Raw genomic sequence first — 23,950 nt, 5'->3', positions numbered from 1 at the left:
CACCAAACTCCATCTGCTGATGGATTTCACTATTGAAAGGTCTTTAACCTACACTGGGCCAAAGCCTACACAATGGCCCTCATTTTGCCAAGCAGCACTGTGGACAAGTCAAAATCCTCTTCAAACAAATGATGCCACTTTATCTTCTCCTAAGTCATCCCTTCCTGAGATTCATAGCTTACTTAGCCATTCTTCATTTGTCAAGGATTACATGAAAATACTGAGTTGAAAGAGCAATAGTACAGGGTGATTTAAAAATCCTGAAAACCAGGTCACACATAAGTTTTGGAAACCAATTTGTGAAGAAACCATCATGGTTAGTTGGGCAGCACTGGGAATGTTCAGCGTGTGCTCTTTATAGCACATTGGTTCCAGGGTCTGATTCACCCCAGGTCATTTGCACATCCCTGTTGATGGGGGAATGGCAGCAAGAGGTATCTCTACGAGAAGGCACAAACAAAATGTTCTTGACTGCATGTTCTCAATACCACTTAGTTTCTGGGGTATTCAGTTTTTGAAAATGTTCAACACTGGATTTAACTTTGCATCAGTATTACTCAAATACGCTACTGTTTTTAAATTATTTCCTCCCTTTAAAGTGACAAAATATTTAAAGTGACAAAAATATTATTTTAATTTCAATAGTGTTGTGTCTAGAACAGTATCACACATGTCTAGAGGTAACGGGGGATTCATTCAGTGGCCTATGGTCTTACCATCAGAGAAAGAACATACCGTTCTAATCTGAGCCCTTCATCTAATGGAAACTATGAACAAACAGAGTCCTGGAGGGACTAAGTGAGTCTGTCAAGGTTAAATAGTGAAAGAGGGATTACAATTCATATCTGCTTCTGAGCTGCTCCTACCGTTGGATGTGCTGGCAGAGTGAGGCTCAAAGTGTACCCACAAGGGCCACCAAATGGTCACCACCCCGATTCAAAGAGCAAGCACCATAGCTCTCCTTGGACTATACCACTTGCTCCCCAAATGATAAAAATACCCTTGGCTCCATTATTCTACTCAGGCCCCAACTGAGTGTCATTACCAAGTAACTCCTTCAGTTACTGGGATTCTGGAGTTCCCTGAGCACTTGAACATCAATGACTCAAAGAAGAAATGCTTTCTGTTTCTACAGATATAACTTCATTTTCTAAAAAAGCTTGAGATGAGTTTAGTCTATTGGATAGCCCCCCAAATTTCTCTGTTAAACAAGCCAAGAAGCCCTTATTAGCAGCACATCAACAAGCTGAGGATTCTGCTGAAAATGAGAATATCACATACTATAAATGAGTGGAAACACTAAAGTAAAACACTGTCATCATTATTTGTATTAGAACAATAATTCCATTTTCCTTTATGTTCTTACCTTATTCCCCTAATGGAAGAAGCTGTAAAATTCCATTCATGAATTTGTTTCTGCAGGTTTTAAAGACAAAAGTCAGTATAGCTTGATTTTTTCCATGCAAAAAAACCCAAAACACTTTCATTTCATTTTCTGGCCAATCACTTCTGCTCCTTTACTTTCAAGAGAGATTTAGGAGTTAGAGCAATATATTTCATGCAACTTGGAAGAACAGAAACATTTTCTAATGTATTACAAAAATTCATTTCCATCTCTAATCCAGTTGAGAGCAAATGATCTGAATTTGAAACAGAAAAGGCACAGAGTAAGTACACACTGAATGGACTTGCATCTTCTGTCAACATTTTAGGAAAACTCTAAAATAAGTTTGGGAACAGTCCACCTAAGTTGAGTGACCTATGAAAATATTTGCAGGCACAAGAATGTGGCAGCCACCAATCAGGGCTCCCCAATATCTTTTTTCCCCTGGGCATAGAGCCTGGAATACATTTCCCAGCCTCCCCTGCAGCTAGGTGGGGCCACGTGACGGAGTTTTGACCAATGGATGTAAGGAGGAATGACACGCACCATCTACGGTTATGGTTCATAATAACCTCCTCAGCGATCCTCTATTCTGCTACGAGGGGGAATGGGGACCCTGACAAAAGTTTATGATATGAGGCATAAATTTCTATCATGTTAAGGTATTGATATTTGGGGGCTACTTCTTTTTGCAGATAGCTTGTCATAACTAACACTAAGACTAACCTGCATTTCTTTTTTTTTTTTTTTAAAGATTTTATTTATTTATTTGACAGAGAGAGATCACAAGTAGGCAGAGAGGCAGGCAGAGAGAGAGGGAGGGAAGCAGGCTCCCTGCTGAGCAGAGAGCCCGACGCGGGACTCGATCCCAGGACCCTGAGATCATGACCTGAGCTGAAGGCAGTGGCTTAACCCACTGAGCCACCCAGGTGCCCCTCTTTTTTTTTTTTTTTAAAGATTTTATTTATTTGTCGGAGAGAGGGAGAGAGAGCAAGCACAGGCAGACAGAGAGGCAGGCAGAGGCAGAGGGAGAAGCAGGCTCCCCGCCGAGCAAGGAGCCCCATGTGGGACTCGATCCCAGGACGCTGGGATCATGACCTGAGCCGAAGGCAGCTGCTTAACCAACTGAGCCACCCAGGCGTCCCTAACCTGCATTTCAATGTGTACATGATGCATTTTAAAAAATAACTGTTCCCTCCCTCCACTACCATGGCCTGTACTTTAAAAACGCTGCATAGACCTAAGCCTCAGAACAAAGATCTGAAATCCATTTCAGAAGAGCCATAGTCTACGATACCAAGACATCACAGCAAAAGAAAATCATTTAAAATAAGAAAACACATTTGGTTGGCCTGAAAAAGGTCATAAATGGCCAGCGAAGTGCCCCAGAGAAGTGTGAGAGCCAGGAGACAGGGCCTGTCAGTGGGAGAACATCCTGTCAATTAAGTGCCCATGACGTGCCGGGCAAGATACCAGCACGGAGGACGGAGCAGAGAACAAACCCCCTGCCCTCATGGGGATTATATTTGAGGAGAGAAGAGCCACAATTTAGTAACTTAATACCATGACAGAGGACAAAAAGCACTACAACAAAGCCAGAGAGCTGGCAAGGGCATTAAGGTGCGGTGGGGGTCATGGTGTTAGCCAGATGCTCCGGGAAGGGGTCTCTGATGACTTTTCAGCAGAAGGTAAAGGAATGAGCTGTGAAGACCCATGGGTGGGACCACAGCCTCAGGCAGAGGGGAAAAGTCCTGTCCCCAGGGCATGTCTGCGAACCAGCAGAGAGAAGAGTGGAGGAGGTTGGCCAGCTCATGAGGAAGACCATGCAGGGCCTCAGAGACCTTCGCAGGCCCTCAGCTTCTACTCTGGAGAAGAGGAGAACCCTTGAGGGCCCTGAGAGATCAAAGTATGGGCCAATGGGAAAGCCACCACCTTGGACCCATCCAAGGAGGAAGACTGAGCGGGCTTCAGGGGACTTGTGTTCAGAGTCCCTGGAAGGCGGCAGTGGTGGAGAGCAGAAGCCTGCTTTTGGATTCGGGTACAGAAATATGAACCAGGGCAATTTTGAGAGCACCTTGTCCAATCTACCTACAGGCAAAAAGCTCACAATTATAGAAAAAGGCCGGTCAAGGGAGTTTTCGAAGTAGTCGCAGACGGAAAATTTACTCTAGGGTAGCTGAGGGGACTTGAGTTGGGCGGAAGATACATGGGTTAAGAAGTCAGCAACACGGACTCCCGTCTATCCTCGTCAGTAGGCATGGGGGGGTACCTGCTTTATAGATACTATGGATATAAACAGCTACAAGTCCCACTCGCCATGTGGAGCACTTGGGGAGACATTCTCAAAAAGTGATCCAACAGCGATGGGAAATACCGTACACGATACGGGGGGAAGGGAGCCTGCATTCAGTGGAAGTGGTAGGAGGGCGGTTAGAGACGCCTCCGCAGAAGTTAGGGCCTGGATGGCTGGAAGGAGGAACCGCAGGGAGTAAGGAGGACAGAAGAGCACATGTGAGCCCCTGCAGGGCCAGCTCCGGGGACAATGACACGGTGGAGCTGTGTAACGGCTTGACACTCTGTAAGAGAGAGTCTGTCTCAATCTGGAAAGCCACGAGGTTCAGTCATGGTGTGGGGGAGCATCAAGAGGGCAGGAACAGATGTTTTAAAATTATTATTCAACCTCTGACTTGAAGTGTACCCTATGTTCAGAAAAAGGCACAGTGATCATCGCAGTAAGTGTCCACAAAATGAAGACGCGCTGTAACCAGCATCTAAATCAAGAGACAAAACATGAGGAGCAACCCAGAAGCTTCCCTCCTAACAGCACCCCCCATCCCATGTCCCATCATCCACGGGTGGGAACAGCAACCGCTACTCTGCTTTCACCAGCACCGAGAGTGGTGCCTGGTCTGTAAGAACATGGAAATGAAATCGTGAGGTGCACGCTCTCTGGCATGTGCAAGTGGGGTTTTTCGTGAAACATCCAGTGGTGGAAGTCAGGGCTGGCCGCGTGGTTTCTGATCCCGTGTCCCGGTGGGTCAACGGGCACCGTCACCACTGACCGCGGTGGCTGCCTTCCTCCCGTCACACGGCGACCTCACCCTTTCCGCGGGCGGCTATTTCATCCCAGCGAAATCATGTGGAGGAAATGGACTTAAGACTCCAGCTTTTCACATTGGGGTCAGAAGGCCCCAGCAGGGGCGCGCTAGAAGGAGAGCCAGGGTGGGCTGCAGAGGGACGGGCCGGGAAGCCAGAGGCGGGGGCACACCTCCAGGGTCCCCGGGGTGTCGACTCAGAGTCTGTCCCCCCCGTCCCAGAGCGCTACCTCTGCGGAGGCATCTCGGGCATCTGGAACAATTCTGTAATTGTGCTTTTTTAAAGTGCTTGTCCTGTTGCTCACATAAGTGTAAGAGGCAATGACAATAGAGCTTTCCCGGACAAGCAGCCCTACCCGTGTGGTCAGGGTCGGCGGCTACTCTGTCTGTTGGTGACTCTGGGGCACACGAGTCACTGAGGGGGCAAGGCTGTGTCTGAACCTGCTCTCTGTGGCCTGCGTGCACTCCTGGGCTGGGGGCCCCTGGGGTCAGCTGCGTCCATCTCCACCTAGCCCCATGTCTGGGCACCTGCTGGAGGTTGCTGGAAACTGGCCATGGTGGGAGCAGTTATACCGCAGAAAGAGGCCAACGCTACAAGTCAGCGCTCTGCTCCCATGTCCCCGTGTCTCGAGTTATGCATTTACCAGCAGACGTCCCTGAATCCTTGGCTAACAAACCAGAACTCCACCCCCTCCTACAGCAGCGCTGCAAACACGCGCATGCGTGCGGTCTCCCCGCTACCAGCTGCAGCCCACCGGGAAAAAATGCAACACTGTGTAGAGAAATGTCATCTCACTCCAGGCAAATCTGCTTGCTTTTGTGATGCGCAGAATTTCAAAAATGTAAATGAAGGCAAAAGCAAAAGCTTCCTCTCACAGCAAAAAAGGCAATTTATATTTTCCTCAGACGTTTGTTCTGACAACTATGAGCACTTGTGCAAAACATTTCTTCAGTCAAGGAAAGCCAGCATTTGCTGCTTATATCGTTCTTTTCCATTTCTTATTACAGACTATGTACAAAGTGAAACATTTACAACTAGGGAGATAGTCTATGTACCCACGGGAATGTCCATTAAGGGCCAGTAACCATTTTAAGGGACAATAAAATGGGCAAAGTTTGTAGAATTCCAAGAGACCAAAACCATTTGGCTCTAAAAGTCTTAAGAGTCACTTGAATAGGGTTACTTTCATTCTCCAAGTACTTGTCAAAACATGAGGTACTGTGACTATGTCAGTGGAATAGTGAGGTTACAGATCAGAAGTTTGAACATCCTCTCCCGTCACCGTGGCATCAATGACACAAAGACAATCAGCAACGCTTGCCTCTAGCACAAGAATTTCAACATCGAAAGCATGGGACCTGGAGGGGGGGGTACAATGGAGGGAAAAGCCAGGCTTTGTGGGGGAGAGGGGGTCTGCTGTTCTCTTCTTTGACCACACTGTTGACCCAGGTGTACTCGTTTGGCAAACATCCATCGAATTGTACATATACGATTGATGGGCTTTCCAGTGTGTAAGTTAAACTTCCATAAAAGGTTGAAAACAGGGGCGCCTGGGTGGCTCAGTGGGTTAAGCCTCTGCCTTCAGCTCAGGTCATGATCTCAGGGTCCTGGGATCGAGTCCCGCATTGGGCTCTCTGCTCAGTGGGGAGCCTGCTTCCTCCTCTCTCTCTCTCTCTGCCTGCCTCTCTGCCTACTTGTGATCTCTCTCTGTCAAATAAATAAGATCTTTTAAAAAAAGGTTGAAAACAACTCAAGAGGCAAATTTAACAGAAAACCTATGCATTGTTCAAAGGCGATATAGCTGTTTGATCACCATGTATATATTTTATTATGGCTCTAATTTTTTTCTTTTGCACTCAGAGATTTAAATTAATACACAGAGTGCAGTGAAACGAAACAAAAGCCACAAAACCAATGCCGAACACCCATGAGGGTGGCTCATCTTCACTGCCTTTCTGTGAAATATCAGACAAACTTCCTGCCTTATGCTTGTGTCATGGACGGAACGTTTGTGTCTCTGCAAATGAGCTGGTGAAGAAGCCCTACACTCTGGTGCGCCGGTCTTCGCAGGCGGGGCCTTGGGGAGGGAACTAGGGCAGAAGGAGGGAGCCCCCGGGATTATTCCCCTTATTAAAAGGGACATGGGAACCATCTCTCCACCATGGGAGGGCACACAAGGAAGACAGCCTTCTGGGAGCTGGAAAGAGGGCCCTCGCTAGAACCTGACCACGCTGGCAGCCCGCCCTCAGACTCCCAGCCTCCAGAACTGGGAGAAAGAAAAGTCTGTTGTTTGAGCCCCCAGGCTATTCTGTATTCTGTTACGGCAGCTCAAGTGGACGAAGGCAACTTGAGATTTCGTGTCTCTCTCTTTTTTCTATATGCCTTTACTGAGGTATAAAGGACAGAGACCTGCCTAAATTCCACATGCATAATTTGAGGAGTTTGGACATACGCAGACAGTCACGGAACCATCACCACGGTCAAGGTAACGGCCATCTCCATCACCTCCCAAAGTGTCCTTGCGTCCTTTGGTTTCTGTTTTGTGCGTGTGGGGGCTAAGGACATGAGATTCACGTTCAACAAATTACAAAGCGCACAATGCCGTCCTGTTGACTGTGGGCGCCACGGCAGACGGCACATTGGCGACTTGTTTATCCTGGACAATGCGGGGACACTGTGTCAGGACTGTTTTTGATAAGGAATTTCTTACATGATTTTAAGCCTCTGCTTATTCTTCAATGTTATGTTTCATTTTTGAAGATACTGTTTATTTTTATCTGATTAAGACATAATTGCTCATATTCTTATTTCCAGGGGAAAAGAAATCTTCCTTTGCCAGGTTAATGGCAGAAGTCTCCCCACACTCCAGGAAAACAAATCCAAAAATAGACTACCTAGTGAATGCGCTTGTCAAAGGTACTAGATCTTTTCATTACTAAACATACTTTATAAAAGAGAGAAGCTGAAGTAGTAGTTTAGATACAGAGACCAAAGGGGCGGGGGACAGTTACTACCACAGCCCCAGGTACGGCCCAGTGTTTCTGTGATCTCTTCAGTGGGCAATTAAAATGTTTCCTCTCCTATATCATTGATGTGAATATAAACTCAAGTGGTGAAAACCTGTCAGGAGCTATCACATTGTATTTATTTCACTTTATCTTCAGTAGCTATCAAATGTTATCTTTTTCTTTTTTAAAGACTTGTTTATCTCAGACAGCGTGTGCGCGCATGCGCAACTCCCTACCCATGCTGGAGTAGGGGGTGGGGCAGAGGAAGTGAAGGAGACACACTCCCAAGCAGACTCCCCACTGAGTGTGGAGTCTGATCCCTCAATCCCAAGATCATGACCCGAGCCGAATCCAAGAGTCGGACACTCAAGGGACTGAACTACCCAGGCACCTGTAGCTATCGAATTTTAAACAAAAGTAGTCTTAAATTCAGCAGTTCCTTTTCTGGGAATTGTGTTCCTGAAACAATACACTGGAGCATGTAGGGGGTCACCACCAGGATGGGCACTGACGGATCTAGCACGGGCTGGAGCGCACAGCTGAGACCGAAATGTGTGCCGCAGGCAGGAGGGGAAACACGTTACGCTTTGTCCATCCTTGGAAATGTACCACCATGACACAGGCACACAGGGAATATCATACACCGGGCGGATCACTGTGTGCTATCTGAAAAACTCTCTATGATGTAGGAGTCAACTAAAAAAGTTGCAAAATTATATATACTGTATGATCGCACTTGAATGAAAACGCTTCTCTCTCTCTCTCTACACACATGCACACAACGTATGCACTCATACACACATTTACACGTACATAAGTCACTGGGGAGGGGAAAGGGAATGGGGACGAGGTTTGGGGGATTTGGAGGGACTTTCCCATTGCTCCTTATCCACTTCCTCATGGTTTAACTTCTTTTTTTCAACAAGCCCATACTCATTCACATGAATATACACACATCTGTACAGACACATGTACATACACAAATATGTAATATAAACACATATAAAATGGGCCAACCAGCATCGTCTCGCCCATCTGTGATTATTCTCTTTCACATACTCCTGGACCTTGGAAGTCAGGCGCAGATGCCTGTTCCTTCAAACACAGCAACACATACTCTCCTGCTTGATCATCGCATTTCTGACGAAACAGCAGAGAGTGAAGAGAGAGCTGTGTGTGATTTTTTTTTCTTACCATTTCCGTGGGTGAGACATGCCACAGAGAAACGGTCTTCTCCTCAGCTTCACTGTTTAGAGAGACATATGAAGGCTGGTAGACTTTGGTTGGTTCTATCACCAGCACCTGAAGGAAGAGACTTCTGTGACTCACAGGAATGTACCAGACAGGCCACTCTGCCCAGTGAGCACGTGGGAAGTGCTATACTCCACAAATGCTCGAGAACCTACTGTGCGCCGACACCACTCTAGGGCCCGTGGACACCACAGTCAGGACTTCTGTCCTGCGGGGGGCTGTGTTCATGCTCTAACGGGGTAGACAAGAAACACACACATAGGGATAGGGAATGTGGTCCCCTGTGCAGCTCGGGAGTGAGTACAACAGAGTTAAGGTGGGAGGGGGTCACTTTAGACAGGGTGGCCCAAGAAGGTGACAGAGAAGAAACAGGAAGGCAACAGTTTCTGAGAGAAATGAAGCAGACTGGGTGATCAGCACTGAGGTACCCAAGTCTATAAAAAAATACAAGAGAATAAATAAAATACAAGAGAATAAATAAATAAGAGAGAATAAATAATTTCTAAAGCAAATAAAACAACATATTTAAGATCGCTAAATCTGGGTAGACATTATGCAAGTGTCTGTTCCATTTTTTTTTTTTTGGTACCTTTTAATGGGTTTGAAATATTTCACAAAAAATCACTTTCCGGTTAAGATCAAGTGCGAAATATTTCATAATTAAAAGATTTTAGGGTGCCTGGGTGTCTCAGTTGGTTAAGCAACTGTTTCAGCTCAAGTCATGATCCCGGGGTCCTGGGTTCGAGTCCCACCTCGGGATCCCCCTGCTCTGCAGGGAGCCCGCTTCTCCTCCCTCTGCCTGCCGCTCCCCCTGCTTGTGCTCACACTGTCTCCCTGTCAAATAAATAAATAAAAATCTTCTAAAAAGGTTTAAAAAAGGATTTTAAAATCATTATCAAATCATCTCAAAGAACTTAAATCTTCATTAGAAGCTTCACGAAATTCCTCAACATGGCACGTTCACAAAATCTCATGGTGTAAATATTAAGGACAGTGATCTGAAATTTGGTATCTAGGGTGCTTAGCTATCTTACTTATGACTCCTCACAAGACGGTCAAAAAATTCAAACAAATACTTAATGAAAAGCTAACAGTCATTTTGCTTTCCAATAATGTTTTCAAAATTAATTAGTGGCACTGGCGGCAAACCAAAGCTCAACGGGAAACGGTGCTCAGTTCCAAAATTTCACTCTTACTCTTGCAGTGACTTAAAACAGGGTTCCTCCACCTTGGCACTGCTTAGACTGGGGGCTGGGGAATTCTGTGTTGGGGGAGGGGCTGTCCCATCACTGGGGGACCTTTGGCAGCACCCATGGCCTTCCCCCCATTAGCCGCCAAGAGCAACAGCTTTCTCGCCATTGTGGCAACCAAAAACGTCTTCAGATATTACCAAATGTCCCTTGGGAGACAAAAGGACTCTCAGTTGAGAGCACTATCTTAGAGGTTATAGCCCACTTTTTCTAGTGAGTTGATCTATCACTGGCTGATTCTACCTAAGACGGGTGGGTATCCCAACACTTTCTAAAGTTTTCTACCTTTCAGAGCATTCAATAATTAGAGAGCACCAACCCCCAGTTTCTTTTGTTCTATCTGAAAGAAACGGATTAAGAGTAACTTACTGGAAATCTCAGTCCATTAGTAACTTCATTTGTTGCCTCGAAAATCATATCTAACCAGAAGTTAAGCCGTTCTTGCCTGGGTGAATGTTCAATAGCAGGTTTCTTGAAGCGCTGAATTAATAACAAGTTCTGAACTAATGATCGGAGGTACCTGGAAAAATCACCGGCATGGATAAATTAGATTCTTCGAGAAACAGAATTCCATTCTACTCCCTTTAAAAGAGGTTTCCCAAAAGCTTCATACTTATATTCATATTGTGTAGTAAGTGCTTCTTAATCCTTTGGCAGTCACACACATAATGAAAAGAAACCCAACGAGTGGGCAAAAGAAGTTTATCCAACAAAATCATACAACATGGCTTTTTACCAACATTGGGCGAATGGTATTCAAAGTGAAGACACTGGGAAACATATGCCAACTGTCTTAAAAACAAAAGCATGCAGTTTGAAATTCAAAGCGATTCCAAAACAGCAAAATTTAAAACTCAGTCTATTTAATTAAAAACATTTTTTTTCCTTCTCATGGTCTTTTAATTAACCTTTTTATTTTGGAGAATTATAGATTTACATATAGTCAGTCATAAGAAACGATACAGAGAGATCCCGTGTACCCTTGGCCCAGTTTATACACCAGTGACGACAGCTCATAAAATTCTAGAACAAGATAACAAGCAAGATATTAATACGGATACAGTTAAGATAGAAAACACATCCACTGTCGCAAGGACTGTCACTGTCACGTTTCCCTCCTTCAGCCACGCTGCTTCCCTCCCATCTGTCTCCTGTCCTCCTTGACCCCTACCAACCCCCAATGTGAAACTCATTGTATTTTTTTTTTTTAAATTCAATCTGACAAGGCAGAATTTGAAGTTATGAGATCTTCAGTCTCATCACATCTTTACTGTCTTCAGGCAGTTTGAAGTGTCTGAAACCCAGCTGCCGGGCAGTGGTGGTTACGTCCTCTTTGGTACTGAAAGGGGCCGGTTGAGCTGAAAGCACGAGAGTATCATTTTGTCCTTGGAAGGTCAAGTCTGGAGCTGTCCTGGGAAGGCAGGTCAGCTAGACTCTGCCTGGCTTGGGTCCTGTGCACTGAAGGATTCGCTCAGTAGGCCTGGGTTGTCCCAACTCTGCACAAACCAAAGAAAGGTCTGGCCCTTGTCTCGCTTTTGGGACATTACCTTTAGGCCCTTGGGATACCCAACCTGGTAAGAATGCTTTGGTTTACTGGGGGCCTTGGGCCATGCCAGAAAGTTCATGCTACCAACAGGACGCATGATGGGGGCCTTGGGCCATGCTTTTTCAGTGCCATCTCCACAGAGGCTGGGGACTCAGTGACTAAGGTCAATCACGCGGGTGCTCCGTACTTGCACAACTGACATCCCCAGAAAACCCTGGCCACCAAGACTTGGTGAGCCTCCCCGGTTGTCAGTACTTCCTGCACGGTGCCATACATCCTTGTGGGGCGAAGTCAGCCCTGTCCCTGTCACTCTACTGGGCGAGGAGAGCTGGAAGCTGGTACCTCGTCTCTCCCAGACTCCGCCCTTTGTGCATTTTGCCTTTGCTGATTTCAAGCTGTACTCTTGTCTCGTAATAAACCTTAACCATGAGTACAACAGTTTTGGGGTCCTGTGAGTTCTTCTAGTCAATCAGAAACCTCGGGGTGGTCTTGGACATACAGTATTAGGTCCCAACAGTGTAAGTCAGTGTCAGTGCCGACATAATGAGAACGCATTCAAGGCTCAGCTGTGCCCTCCACGGAGTCAGCTCTGTCTGGCTCGGGTGCAGCAGGTCACCCTGAGAGTGGAATTCTGGAAAAAGCAGCCACTCGGGGCGCCTGGGTGGCTCAGTGGGTTAAGTCTCTGCCTTCGGCTCAGGTCATGATCTCAGGGTCCTGGGACCGAGCCCCGTATCGGGCTCTCTGCTCAGTGGGGAACCTGCCCCCCACCCCGCTTCTGCCTGCCTTTCTGCCTACTTGGGATCTCTCTCTGTCAAATAAATAAATCAATTATTAAAAAAAAAAAAAAGGCAGCAACTCCACGAGGGCTGGAGGCTCTGCCTGCCTCCTTGTTCACAAAGCCTCAGGAAGATTTCAAGAAGTAGGTATGGTTCGGGCATCAAATTCAGGTCCTTCAGATGGGGAAGAAACGGGGTCCAACTAAAAAAAGACTGAAGAAGTTTCTGAGCCCTGGGAGTCCAGATTGGCCCAGCGAGCCGAGAGAGAATAAGGGGCAGATGAACACGGATCACTAAAAGTAAAAAGTTTCAAGTTATGCACATAATCCAAACGCAGTTCAGACAAACCAGAAAAATAGAGATGAGGGCGAAAAAAAGATTAAAATCTTCTCATAAGGCTACCTCCCTGAGATAGCCACTGTCAATATTTTGGAGACAGGCCCTCCGTCGCTGATTATTTGCACAGGAACTGAGGGAACATCTCTTACGGGACTCCAGGAAGCAATGTCAGAACGACGATTCTCACGGAGCTTCGTGTCTACTGCCAAGTCGGCTACTGCCCCCCCACCTCGGAGACCTTGCTGGCGGTCACATGCTGAACAGATTTCTCAACAAAAGGAGTCCACAGAGAAGAGTGGTTCTCGAAGTGTGGTTCCCAGACCAGGGGATGCAATTTCCCAGGCCCTACCCGAGACCTCTGGAACCAGGTAGCGCAGGGTGGGGCCCGGCAATCTGTGTTTGAATCAATATAGTTGATTCGGATACATGCTGACGTTTGAGAACCAGTGACAGAGAACACTGTACCCTGCCAATGGCTTTTCTTGCTCTGGGATACACCCTGAACACATGTCCACGTGGCCTAGTGTTCTTTTTGGCACGTTTAATGGCTCCATAATGGGCTAACCTGGGGCCAGTGCTGCGGCACCATGTTCTTGACCATATCTAGGTCTTTTATTCTAGTCCTGGGTTCCATCTATCTCAAAGGGATAGAGCACGTAGGGCATCATCTGCACCTGTACGTGCCTGTCTTCTCTCGGGTATCGAGAGAAGCAGGGTACGCATGTGCGCGTGCGCGCGTGCACACACACGCAGACACGGATACACGCAGACACACACGACTCACCAGGCTGGAGGTTTCAGTCTGAACAACCTCTCTGCTGCCTGGACGGCCTTCCCGACATCGCTGGCCAACATGCTGACGCTGAAGAACTGACCCACGTCCCAGTAATTGTTCATTTTCTCCAAGCTCCCTTTTCTTCCCAACAAACTGTTTAGCCGGACACCTGAAGAATTTGAATTTTAGATGAAGCTACGAGAAAATCTCTCTAGCTTCCCTCCTATTATGCAAGCCTTGAGAGAGAGCAGAAAGCATGCACTTTATTTTGGCTACAGTCTCAGGACTGCTACCAGAGAGTCCCCGTTCCTTCTGAAAGCAAATGCTAGTTATTTGAAGATCGTTTTTAGTGCCAGTTTGGGTGACCAAAGCCTGTCAGCCTATCATGTGATCAGGAATAGCTTTACCTATCTTCCTTAGTTCCATGGAAGTTTCAAATTGTTGTCCAGCAACCATCAGCAAAACTGCCAGGTTAATTCCTGAATAAAGAGACGACTGGAGCTCAAACCCTTTGCGGTACCTGTAATGACAGACCCACCAGATTCTTGTTATCACGGTAGAAGGAAAAATGACGAATGATGGCACAAGCCAACCTTCTCATGAGTTCTTCCACCATCTACGGTTTTCCGGGTCCCCCTCCCTCTTTACACGCAGCTATAGCCAGCAAATAGCTCCTTAAAAATGGCATCATCATTACACTAAGGAGTCAAAACCATCTTCTCCATCAGGGTTAGCTTTTTATTAAAAAAAAAAAAAAAACCGTGATCGCTGAATGAGATGAGGACGTTAAAGTGCAAAAAGAAACATAAAACTTTTTATAACCCTACCCACAAAAGGAGACCACGACTGGATATCTAAATCTCATCTTAAAAGCGGGACTCCGCTTGTATATGGAACATTTTTGTTCTTATAGAGCAATTCCATCAATTGCAGGCTATTACTCTGCAGGCTGTTTATTCACTTTTTATCACAAAATTGAGGTCCGTCTTTCCTGGAGGAAGCGGGGCTGCTGGAACCCAGCCCCAAGATCACTCTGAGAATCGTGGTGTCAAGTTGGAGAAGGAGCCGGAGGCGAAAGGGCACTATCCCAGAGAATACTATTTTTTAAAAAATTAATATATTTATTTTCAGAAAAACAGTATTCATTATTTTTTCACCACACCCAGTGCTCCATGCAAGCCGTGCCCTCTATAATACCCACCACCTGGTACCCTAACCTCCCACCCCCCCTCCGTCACTTCAAACCCCTCAGATTGTGTTAGAGAGGAGAAGGGAGTTGGGGTAAATTGGAAGGGGAGGTGAATCATGAGAGACTATGGACTCTGAGAATACTATTTTTTATTCCAAAGTTTAAAGAGTGCCATTTTAGTTCTCTATTTTTTTTTTCTATACATAGAAGTCTGCTCTCCCTTCCATGAGTGGGTAGGACTATCCTGACTGCAGAAAAAAAGAATTTGATCGATGAAGTAATGACAATGAGTGTCTTTCAGTGGCACGGTTCAGAGCAAAGACTTGTGAACCAGGAGGAACTTGATCACCTGTGCCACAGCAAAAGAATTAAACCCCAAGAAAATATTCATTGTGGAAGGGAGAACCTATCATTTAAGTCTGTTAAATTTCAGTTTTGTGAACTTTGGGGCATGACGTCACTATGCTCAGATGGACCAGAGAACGCTAAGAAAGTTGGTCCAACCCCAGCCAACAAAACTCCAATGAAATTGAACCCCACCCCATTATGTTTTGGGGATTTTCAATACCTTATCCCACGATATGTGATCTTTTCCCCACCTGCTTTTACAATCAAAAGTTACCTGGGGAGAGGGGAGACCTCTCTCTGCCTCTCATCCATAAATCCCACAGGTCCAGCTTCGGGGTTGACGAGACTTGAACGTGGAGTCAGGACCGCAGTCCCTTCCCAGCCTCTTCCCAGCTGCCTAACTCCCGCAGCCACAAGTTACAGCTCACTACCGGAGCGCCTGGGCCAGATGATCCCAAGGTCTCACCGGAGCTACACCCCAGAATCTGACTGAGCTTCATTTGCCTCCTGGACCCACCACCTTCTCAAGTGGATGGAGAAAGGCTCCTGGAACTTTCTTGCAATAGCCACAGGCAGTCATCTCCTGACCTGGGGGCTGAATTCTTGGCCACTGTGGTGGGCACACAGCTTCCTACTTGGGCCCTACCCGACATGAATTCCCCTTCAACACCCCGAGCGACTCCTAGCACAACAGTGCACTAGGTACCGCTGGGAATTTACGAAGAATAAAATGGGGTCCCTGCCCTCCACAAGCCTATACTATGGAGGAGATAGTAAGAACCCCACACACAACTATCGAAGAAAGAGAATTTCTACGCGCTTTCTCTGCAGAGCACCTAGAATGGCGATCTAGAGTTTGAATTTTTCTTTAACGGGGAATGGGGAGCCACAGCGGGCCTTTGAGCTTTAGGAGGAACAAGGAATGGTGGTTCGATCTCTGACGGCTTTAGAGACACCGAGCAGAGAGCCGACTTGGGATATTGTGAGAACATTCCTGGCAGCAAAGTGGAGAAAAAAAGAAAAGGCACCAACCAGGGTCGTGGAGAGGACAGTGAGGAAGGACACAGAGAGGGGCTGGAACCGGGGCCCGAGCGCGTCAGGAGGTGAGTGAGTGAAAGGCGGCAAACAGTCACAGAAGATGTAAGCCAAAGAGGCTGAGGAGTGGAAGTAAGACAACAAGGCCCTGGAAGCCACCCCACGTGGAGCGGAGAGAAGGACGTTAGCCTTGGGTACGCTGCCCCTCAGGTGGGACAAAGAGGGGGTGACGTGGGGCCAAAGCTCAGGGCCCGGGTTGGGCTGCAGATCGGTTCCAGTGTGGGAGTGACAGGGCTCACCAGCGAGGAGAGTGGACGGAGAGAAGAGGGGAGAGGACAGAGCCGGACGGAGCCAGAGGAGGAGAGGGGAAGGGAAGCAGAACGGAGAGCGGGGCGGCCATGTCAAGAGCGCCTGTGACAGAAGCAGGTGAGGAAAGCTACGGGCTCCACCTTCAACACGCGTCCAGCTTCTGGAATCTCCTCATGTTCGTCAGCACCGCCCTGGTTCAAGTTACCACCAGCTCTTCCCTGAACTACCGCAGTCGTCGCCTACCTGTTCCCTACTGCTGCCCTGGCCCTTGTGCTAGGTGGTCTAATAGCCACGACTCCTCCTCAGCCCACTACACACGTGCCTTTGTCACTCTTCCCCGCCATGGCTCAAGTCCAAATCTCCACCCCCTTGAATCGGGGCTAACCATGTGACTTGCTTGTGGTGTGACCAAGAGCACGAGGCACAACTGCCCTCCCGGGAGCTCTGGAGCCGAAGCCTCCACCTTCACTCTCTGAGAATGCTGCCCACCGCCTGACAAAAGCCCGTTGGCCACGGTCCGAACCACAGGCAGAGAACAGAGGGGCACCTCCAACCCCAGCTGCCAAACACGTGGGAGGCCATCTTGGACCTTCCAGCCCCGCTGAGCCTTCAGCTGACCTCTGTTTCAGGAGTGAGCCCAGCACGTCAGGAGGGGAACCAGCCGAGGAGTGGCCTGGCTAATGCACAGCATCATGAAAAATTAGAAACCACTCTTAGAAGCCATTCCTTTTGGATGTGTTTGTTATGCAGCAAACGATAGCTGACACACGCCCGAAAATGTATTCTTTGCATAACAGTGAGAGTGACTGGTAAAAATGCACATCAGACCTCTGCTCTGCTCAGAGCGTGCTGATGTCACATCATCTCCCTCAGAGCTCAAGGGTCTCCTCTCCTGTTTCATGCCACTCTCCCCTCACTCATGCCCCACCATCCCTAAACATGCCTGGGAAGATCCCCCGCTGGGTTTTGGCCCCTGCTGGCCCCTATGCCTGGAACACTTTCTCTACGGTTCTCTCTAAGGCTCACCTCACTGCCTTCACGTCTTTACTCACCTTCCCTGCCCACCCTAGCAGAGGCTCCTCTCAAGCCTCCTTCCCTCCCTGATGAGCTCGCCCCCAGAGCCCTCATCAACAGGTAACATCCGGTTCTTCTCTATTTCTTTGTCTGACTTCCCTTACCAGCCATGCAAGGTCCACAAGGGCCAGAATTTGTGTCTATGTCTGCTGTGTCCTTATCCCCACCACCTAGAAAAGTTGCCAGCATACAGTAACCCCTCAGTCAACATTTGCTGAAGGAAGGGAGGGAGGGTGGGAGGGAGGAAGAAAGGGGGGGGCGGGCAGGTGGGCTCACTGAGAAGATAATGCCCTGATGGTGGCAGAACAAAGTTCTGGCAGGAAAAGCTGGGAAGGTGCACACTGAGCCTTTCTTGCACCTATAAATGAGTGAACTTATGGGAAGAAAGTCACCACTACAAAAACCTGTTTCTGGGGCGCCTGGGTGGCTCAGTGGGTTAGGCCGCTGCCTTCGGTTCGGGTCATGATCTCAGGGTCCTGGGATCGAGTCCTGCATCGGGCTCTCTGCTCGGCGGGGAGCCTGCTTCCTCCTCTCTCTCTCTCTGCCTGCCTCTCTGCCAATTTGTGATCTCTCTCTGTCGGGTGAATAAAAAAAATCTTAAAAAACAAAACAAAACAAAACAAAAAACCAAACCTGTTTCTAATGGTTTCCTTTCAAAAAAAGGCATCTGGAAATTCCTGAACCACTTCTATGCCTTTTTTTCCCCACTGCCGGCAGACAGACAGACAGACAGACAGGCATTCAGATAGACACGACCTAGATCCTTGGCCTCTGCAATTCTGTCCCTTGCAGAGATGCTCGTGCTACTGACTAGGAGGGAGGTTTACCACTCGATGGCGCTGTCTCGGCTGGTGTCATCTTTGCAGTCTGAATCCAAGAAGATGTCCTTGTAGATCCTCCCACACAGGCAGAACATGTCAGGGGCCGGGTGGTCACAACTCTGCAGAATCTGGAGCACGACCTGCAGAGCCTTCTCACGGTCGCCTGGACTGTTTCTCCTGAAAGATTTGTGTGGAAAGATCACACATGTCTGAATTAGGACCCAGGAGCATATGCGCTTGTTCTGTGAAGGGCTGGTAGAAGGATGCTGTGTTTTAGCAGGAAACAAAATCTAGCTCATTTTTTCATGTTCAAATATAGCAACTGCTTCAGACCCAAACCATTAAATCTCACAATGTCACACAGAGCCCCCACTTGGTCCCTTCTCTCAATGAGACCTAGACTGTGGATGGAAGCAAATGCAGACTGATGTGTCCGCAAGAGAAAAAAAATAACACGGCAGCCTCCTGTAGCTAGACGAACAGCAAGGATTTCAGAAGCTAAGCCTGCATTGTGATGACGACATAATCTGACAAAAGATCCTTTTGGAAAAGCAGCAGGGCCTGAAAATCCAGAAAGCCAAGAGAAATTTATTTCTTGACCTGAGACGGCTTGCTCTCTGCAAAAAGGCCAAGACCCTAGCAGTCCCTGTCCCCTGGTCTCATGTTATGTACACTAGAGAAGAAAATTTAGAAAATTGTTTCTATATTCATAAATCAGTCTTCTTGCTTATTAGGTTATATGGTAAAATTTTTCATTTTCCACAGGTGTAGTGGATTCCTTAGACTGCTGTTAAAATAATTTTCCCACCAAATAACCTCAGTTTGTGGCTGTGAAATATTATGTCTCCCTGTGAAGGTTTGGAAGCAAATGCCCGAGAGCTGTGGAGACTGAGGAAATCAACTACGGCTAATGATGTTCATTTTCTAATATAAGAGAGTATGTAAAGAGTAGTAACTTCTATATACTATTGCTATGGAGTGATCTCTAGGATATATCATTCAGACAAGAAAGCTATGTATTGAATACTGTGTACAGAAAGCTACCTTTTTATTTAAGCAAAGGGGGCATGGGAATAGAGATATGTACCTGCTTTTATTTCCTCAAAATGAAAGGATAAACCAAAAGGAATAAAAATGACCACCAACAGGTGGAGGGAGAAAAAAAATGAACAGGAAAAGAAATTCACTTTTTGTAATTTGACTGAAACTATGGAAGTTTTTTTTTTTTTTCGGTAACATATAATGCTAGTATTATTTGCTTCAGGGGTACGGGTCTGTGATTCATCAGTCTTACACAATTCACAGCACTCGCCATAGCACATATCCTCCCCAATGTCCATCACCCATTGCCCCCCAAACCTCCCACCCACTCTCCCCTCCAGCAACCCTCAGTTTGTCTCCTGAGATTAAGAGTCTCTTGGGGTGCCTGGGTGGCTCAGTGGGTTAAAGCCACTGCTTTCGGCTCAGGTCATGATCCCAGTGTCCTGGGCTCGAGCCCCGCATCGGGCTCTCTGCTCAGCAGGAGGTCTGCTTCTCTTCCTCTCTTTCTCTGCCTGCCTCTCTGCCTACTTGTAATCTCGGTCTGTCAAATAAATAAAAATCTTTAAAAAAAAAAGAGTCTCTTATGGTTTGCCTCCCTCTCTGGTTTCATCTTGGAAACTATGGAAATTTTTTTACACAATTATAAAAAAATGAAATTTTAAAAATATAAGTGTTTCCTAAAAACACCACCTGAATTTGTGGCTGTAGCAAAACAAAACAAATGAACCTCCACATGTGGCTGATGGATCACCCACAAAAGAGAAACTAATTCATGTGATTTTTTTAAAACAGCAATTTGACCATATTTTCTTAAAAGCATATAACCTAAGAAGAAAACATAATGCAAAGAAATTTTAAATAGTTTCCAGTAACCCTATTGTTAGTGATAATAATGGTCTGGTATTTTGAAAATATCACCTATTTGTAGTAAAGAATACAACAAAATAATGATGTTAATATCATTAAGAACCAGAGATATATAAAATCCAAGAAATTCAGTAAAAAGCCTATGGTCCTAAATTTGAATTAGAACATCAGCATGAATTCACCAAGGGTTTTCCTAGCTCAGTTTACCTAAAAGGACCAAAACAAAGACCAACTCAGTAGCAATGAGAACCCCAAAGCCCTGACTAGGGTCTCTAAACACCATATCTCGCTACACGGAGCCAGGACTCCGTGGAGGAACGGCCGACTCCAGACAGGTCTAACATGATCCTGCAACATCTTAATACAAAGACATGAGGAAGCTACTAAGCTTGTATGAAAAAGACTGCGGAACCAACAAGAATCAGTTTTTGGCCAAAGAGGGGACAATGTGAGTGTTAGGAAGAACAATAACTATAAAGGACTGAAATGTTTCAACTATATTACAACGATGAAGAGGAAACCTCTACACCAAAGAGGACTTAAGAGTTTTATCAACCAAATGCCACGTACAGACCTTGTCTGGATCATAACTCAAACAAATCCATTATAAACATCAAACTAAAGAGAGAGGTAACTGGGAAAATGTGAACATGCATGCTGAGGAATTATTGTTCATCTTGAGATAAAATACAATCATGACTATGTTTTATAAAACGGTCCCTCAGACAATACTGAAATCTCTATGGATAAAATGGAATGTCTTGACTTCATAATCCTTCTGGTGTTAGGGTAGGAGGGAATGCATGGGGAGAGAAGGAAACAAAAATGGCGATGCAGGGGTAAGTACTGAAGTGGAGAGGGATACATGGGGGTTCCCTGTATTATTTCCTACTTTTTAAAAAATTATATAAGTTGCCATATGGTACATCATTAGTTTTTGATATAGTGTTTGGTCCATGATTCATTGTTTGCATAGAACACCTAGTGCTTCACGCAATACTTTTGACTGTGTTTGAAATTTCTATAAAACAAAAAAAGTCAAAATCCATCCTGACTCAAAAATTCCACTTCTAAAATCTGTAATATAGAAAAACCCCTATATATATCTTTTTATTCAAGAATTTTTGCACAAAGATGTTTATTATGGCTTTGCCCCGAACAGTGAAAAACTGGAGATAACCCAAATGTCCACTGACATACGAATGGTAAAATATAGTTTGTAACAACCAAACAATGGAGTATCATGCAACCCTTAGAAAGAGGCAAGTCTGTATGTGATTATATAGAAGAATTTCCACAAAGTTCATGGAAAAAACTGCTGAACAAAATGAATAGCACAATCCCATTCTTTGCACTCAACACTGGTCACATATATGTTCGTGTGCACAAAGTCTGGAAGGATACACATTATATTATTCAAAAAAATCATTGCTGGGATTTGTGTGAGGTGTTCCTATATATGTTTTACCAATAACTATTCTAATAAATGAATAAAGATATTATTCTTTTTAGTTTCTTGGCAATTTTACAAAAGGCTCTTCTATGCTTTCTTTCTGGATGACCTGTACCTCAGAAAAACTACTGTATCGTTCAGGACAGCAGATTGGTACCTCAAACAGCTTTCCTTAACTGGGGATCTGCTAGCGTATTTAGCTCCAGAGAAAATTATTTTATTATCTGAGCGACTGTTTTCTCCCTTCTCCCAAATCTGGTACTCAGATAGCCCTATTCTCTGGATGCATTAGAGTTCATTCAACTGACACAATAGATGCCTTAAGGTCTTAGCGTTTAATTCTCTGTGGAACCCAACCTGGGTTGAGAAGGGCTAATCTAGACACTTGGCATTCTTCTGGAAGGCTGCCGTAATTAAGCCTGTATTACAACTCTAACTTTTTCTATTGTCTACATTGGTCTTGTTCTCACATATTTGATCTCGACACTCTTTGTCCATAGAATCCAATTTTACCGGCCTGCAAACCAGATCTCTAAATGAACAGCCCACCCATGATACCTTCTCATTTTTAAGAGCCAACAGATACCAACCCAATTCAAATTTACTGGAGCATTTAAATAATTTCTACAGTCTATAGTAGGAAAACACAAAAGATTAAAACTTTAATGAGGTACAAAATTTCTGTATCTGTTATGAGCCAACTTTTGAGGTGTGGAATATTCAGGATCTGAGAAGAATGTACTTAACGCTTCCACATACTTCATTTCTGATCTGGGTTCGGATTTGTTTGGTTTCCTTTGGACCATTTACAGCAACATTTCCCTTGAATTTTTTTCATTAGCTTGAAACTTACCCTTGTAACTCAAAACAAAAGGTCTTCTTAGGATTAAAAAAAAGACAAACACCAAACATTAGCAAAAAATGAAAAGCAAAGTGATTCTTGGATTATAAGCCACTTTAGGACAGGTGCTAAATAGCTTATCCCTTTAGTGTTTAATCACCAGTTTTCAGATCTGTTTATCACTCTCAGATCCCAAAGTATACACGGATAGGTCTACAGATAAAAACCCATGTTTAATCAGTCCAGCAACACAGGTTTCTGACAATAAAGCCATTTCACACATTAAGAGACAGATATGAATTGGGGCGCCTGGGTGGCTCAGTGGTTTAAGCCTCTGCCTTCGGCTCAGGTCATGATCTCAGGGTCCTGGGATCGAGCCCCACATCGGGCTCTCTGCTCAGGGGGAGCCTGCTTCCCCCTCTCTCTCTGCCTGCCTCTCTGCCTACTTGTGATCTCTGTCTGTCAAATAAATAAATAAAAATCTTCCAAAAAAAAGAGATATGAATTAAGATGGGAGATTGTAAGCTTGGCTTCATATTAGAATCACCTGGGAAACTTTAAAAACCTCCGCATTGATGTTGCACTTGAGACCAATTAAATCATTCTCTGGAGATGGGATCCAGCCATCAGCATGTCTTACCCCGGATATTTGGCCCCAGTAGGCCTGGGTCACCGCTGAAAGCACTGACCACTTCTTGGCCCTTGTCTTGCCTGACCTACCAGTCACACTTGACAGTTGAGCACTCCTTCCTCCTTGGACCACTTTCCTTTGGCTTGCAGGGCACCACACAATCCTGTTTTTCCTTCTACTTTAGTGTAATTTTCTGGCCCCTATTCATCTCCCAGTTTTTTTTTTAAATTTTTAAAGATTTTATTTATTTATTTGATAGACAGTGATCACAAGTAGGCAGAGAGACAGGCAGTGAGAGGGGGGGTGCAGGCTCCCTGATGAGCAGAGAGCCCGATGCAGGGCTCGATCCCAGGACCCTGAGATCATGACCTGAGACGAAGGCAGAGGCTTAACCCACTGAGCCACCCAGGAGCCCCCCATCTCCCAGTTTTTTAACACTGGAGCTGGGGTCTTCAGCCAAGCCTTGGACCTTCGTCTCTATCAGAAACTACACTAGATCCCTTCGCGATCCCATCTAGTGTCCCGCATTTTCAAACCACCCACATTCTGATGACTCCCAAATTCCTATCTCAAGCCCAGAGCTCTCCCATGAACTCCAGGCTTCCATATCCAACTGCCTTCCTAGCATCTCACTTGCATGTCTAATATTGCAAACTTGATGTGTCCGAAACTCAAGCGTTCATCGTTCCATCAAAGCTCTTCTTCTTCACCTTATTTAATGGCGCCCAATCCACTCTTCCTGTTTTCCATGCCAAACACTTTGGAGTCATGCCTCATTTCGTTAGCACTTTTTATTCAATCCAAGAATTGTGTTGGCTTTTATTTTCAGCCATATCCAAAAGTGGCCTGCTCCTCATGACCCCCACCATTCGTACCCTGGTCCCAGTAACTGTCATTTCCTGCTTCTACCCTCACT

The 23,950-nt window shown here is 45.9% G+C and overlaps 1 protein-coding gene across 1 annotated transcript in view; it reads right to left on the bottom strand.

Annotated features, from left to right (window-relative positions):
• MAP3K15 (mitogen-activated protein kinase kinase kinase 15) overlaps nt 1-23,950 on the bottom strand; it is a 95,849-nt gene that overhangs the window by 35,178 nt on the left and 36,721 nt on the right. Inside the window, exons 6-11 of the mRNA XM_044236007.1 lie at nt 18,208-18,378; nt 13,833-13,945; nt 13,435-13,594; nt 10,359-10,509; nt 8,683-8,790; nt 1,367-1,416 (exon numbers count right to left, since the gene is read on the bottom strand). Coding sequence (XP_044091942.1) covers nt 1,367-1,416; nt 8,683-8,790; nt 10,359-10,509; nt 13,435-13,594; nt 13,833-13,945; nt 18,208-18,378 — 753 coding nt within the window. The remainder of the gene's footprint in view (nt 1-1,366; nt 1,417-8,682; nt 8,791-10,358; nt 10,510-13,434; nt 13,595-13,832; nt 13,946-18,207; nt 18,379-23,950) is intronic.

This window comes from Neovison vison, chromosome X (assembly GCF_020171115.1).
Source record: "Neovison vison isolate M4711 chromosome X, ASM_NN_V1, whole genome shotgun sequence".
NCBI classification, from domain to species: Eukaryota; Metazoa; Chordata; class Mammalia; order Carnivora; family Mustelidae; genus Neogale; species Neogale vison.
This window is presented reverse-complemented; position numbering and strand designations above follow the sequence as displayed.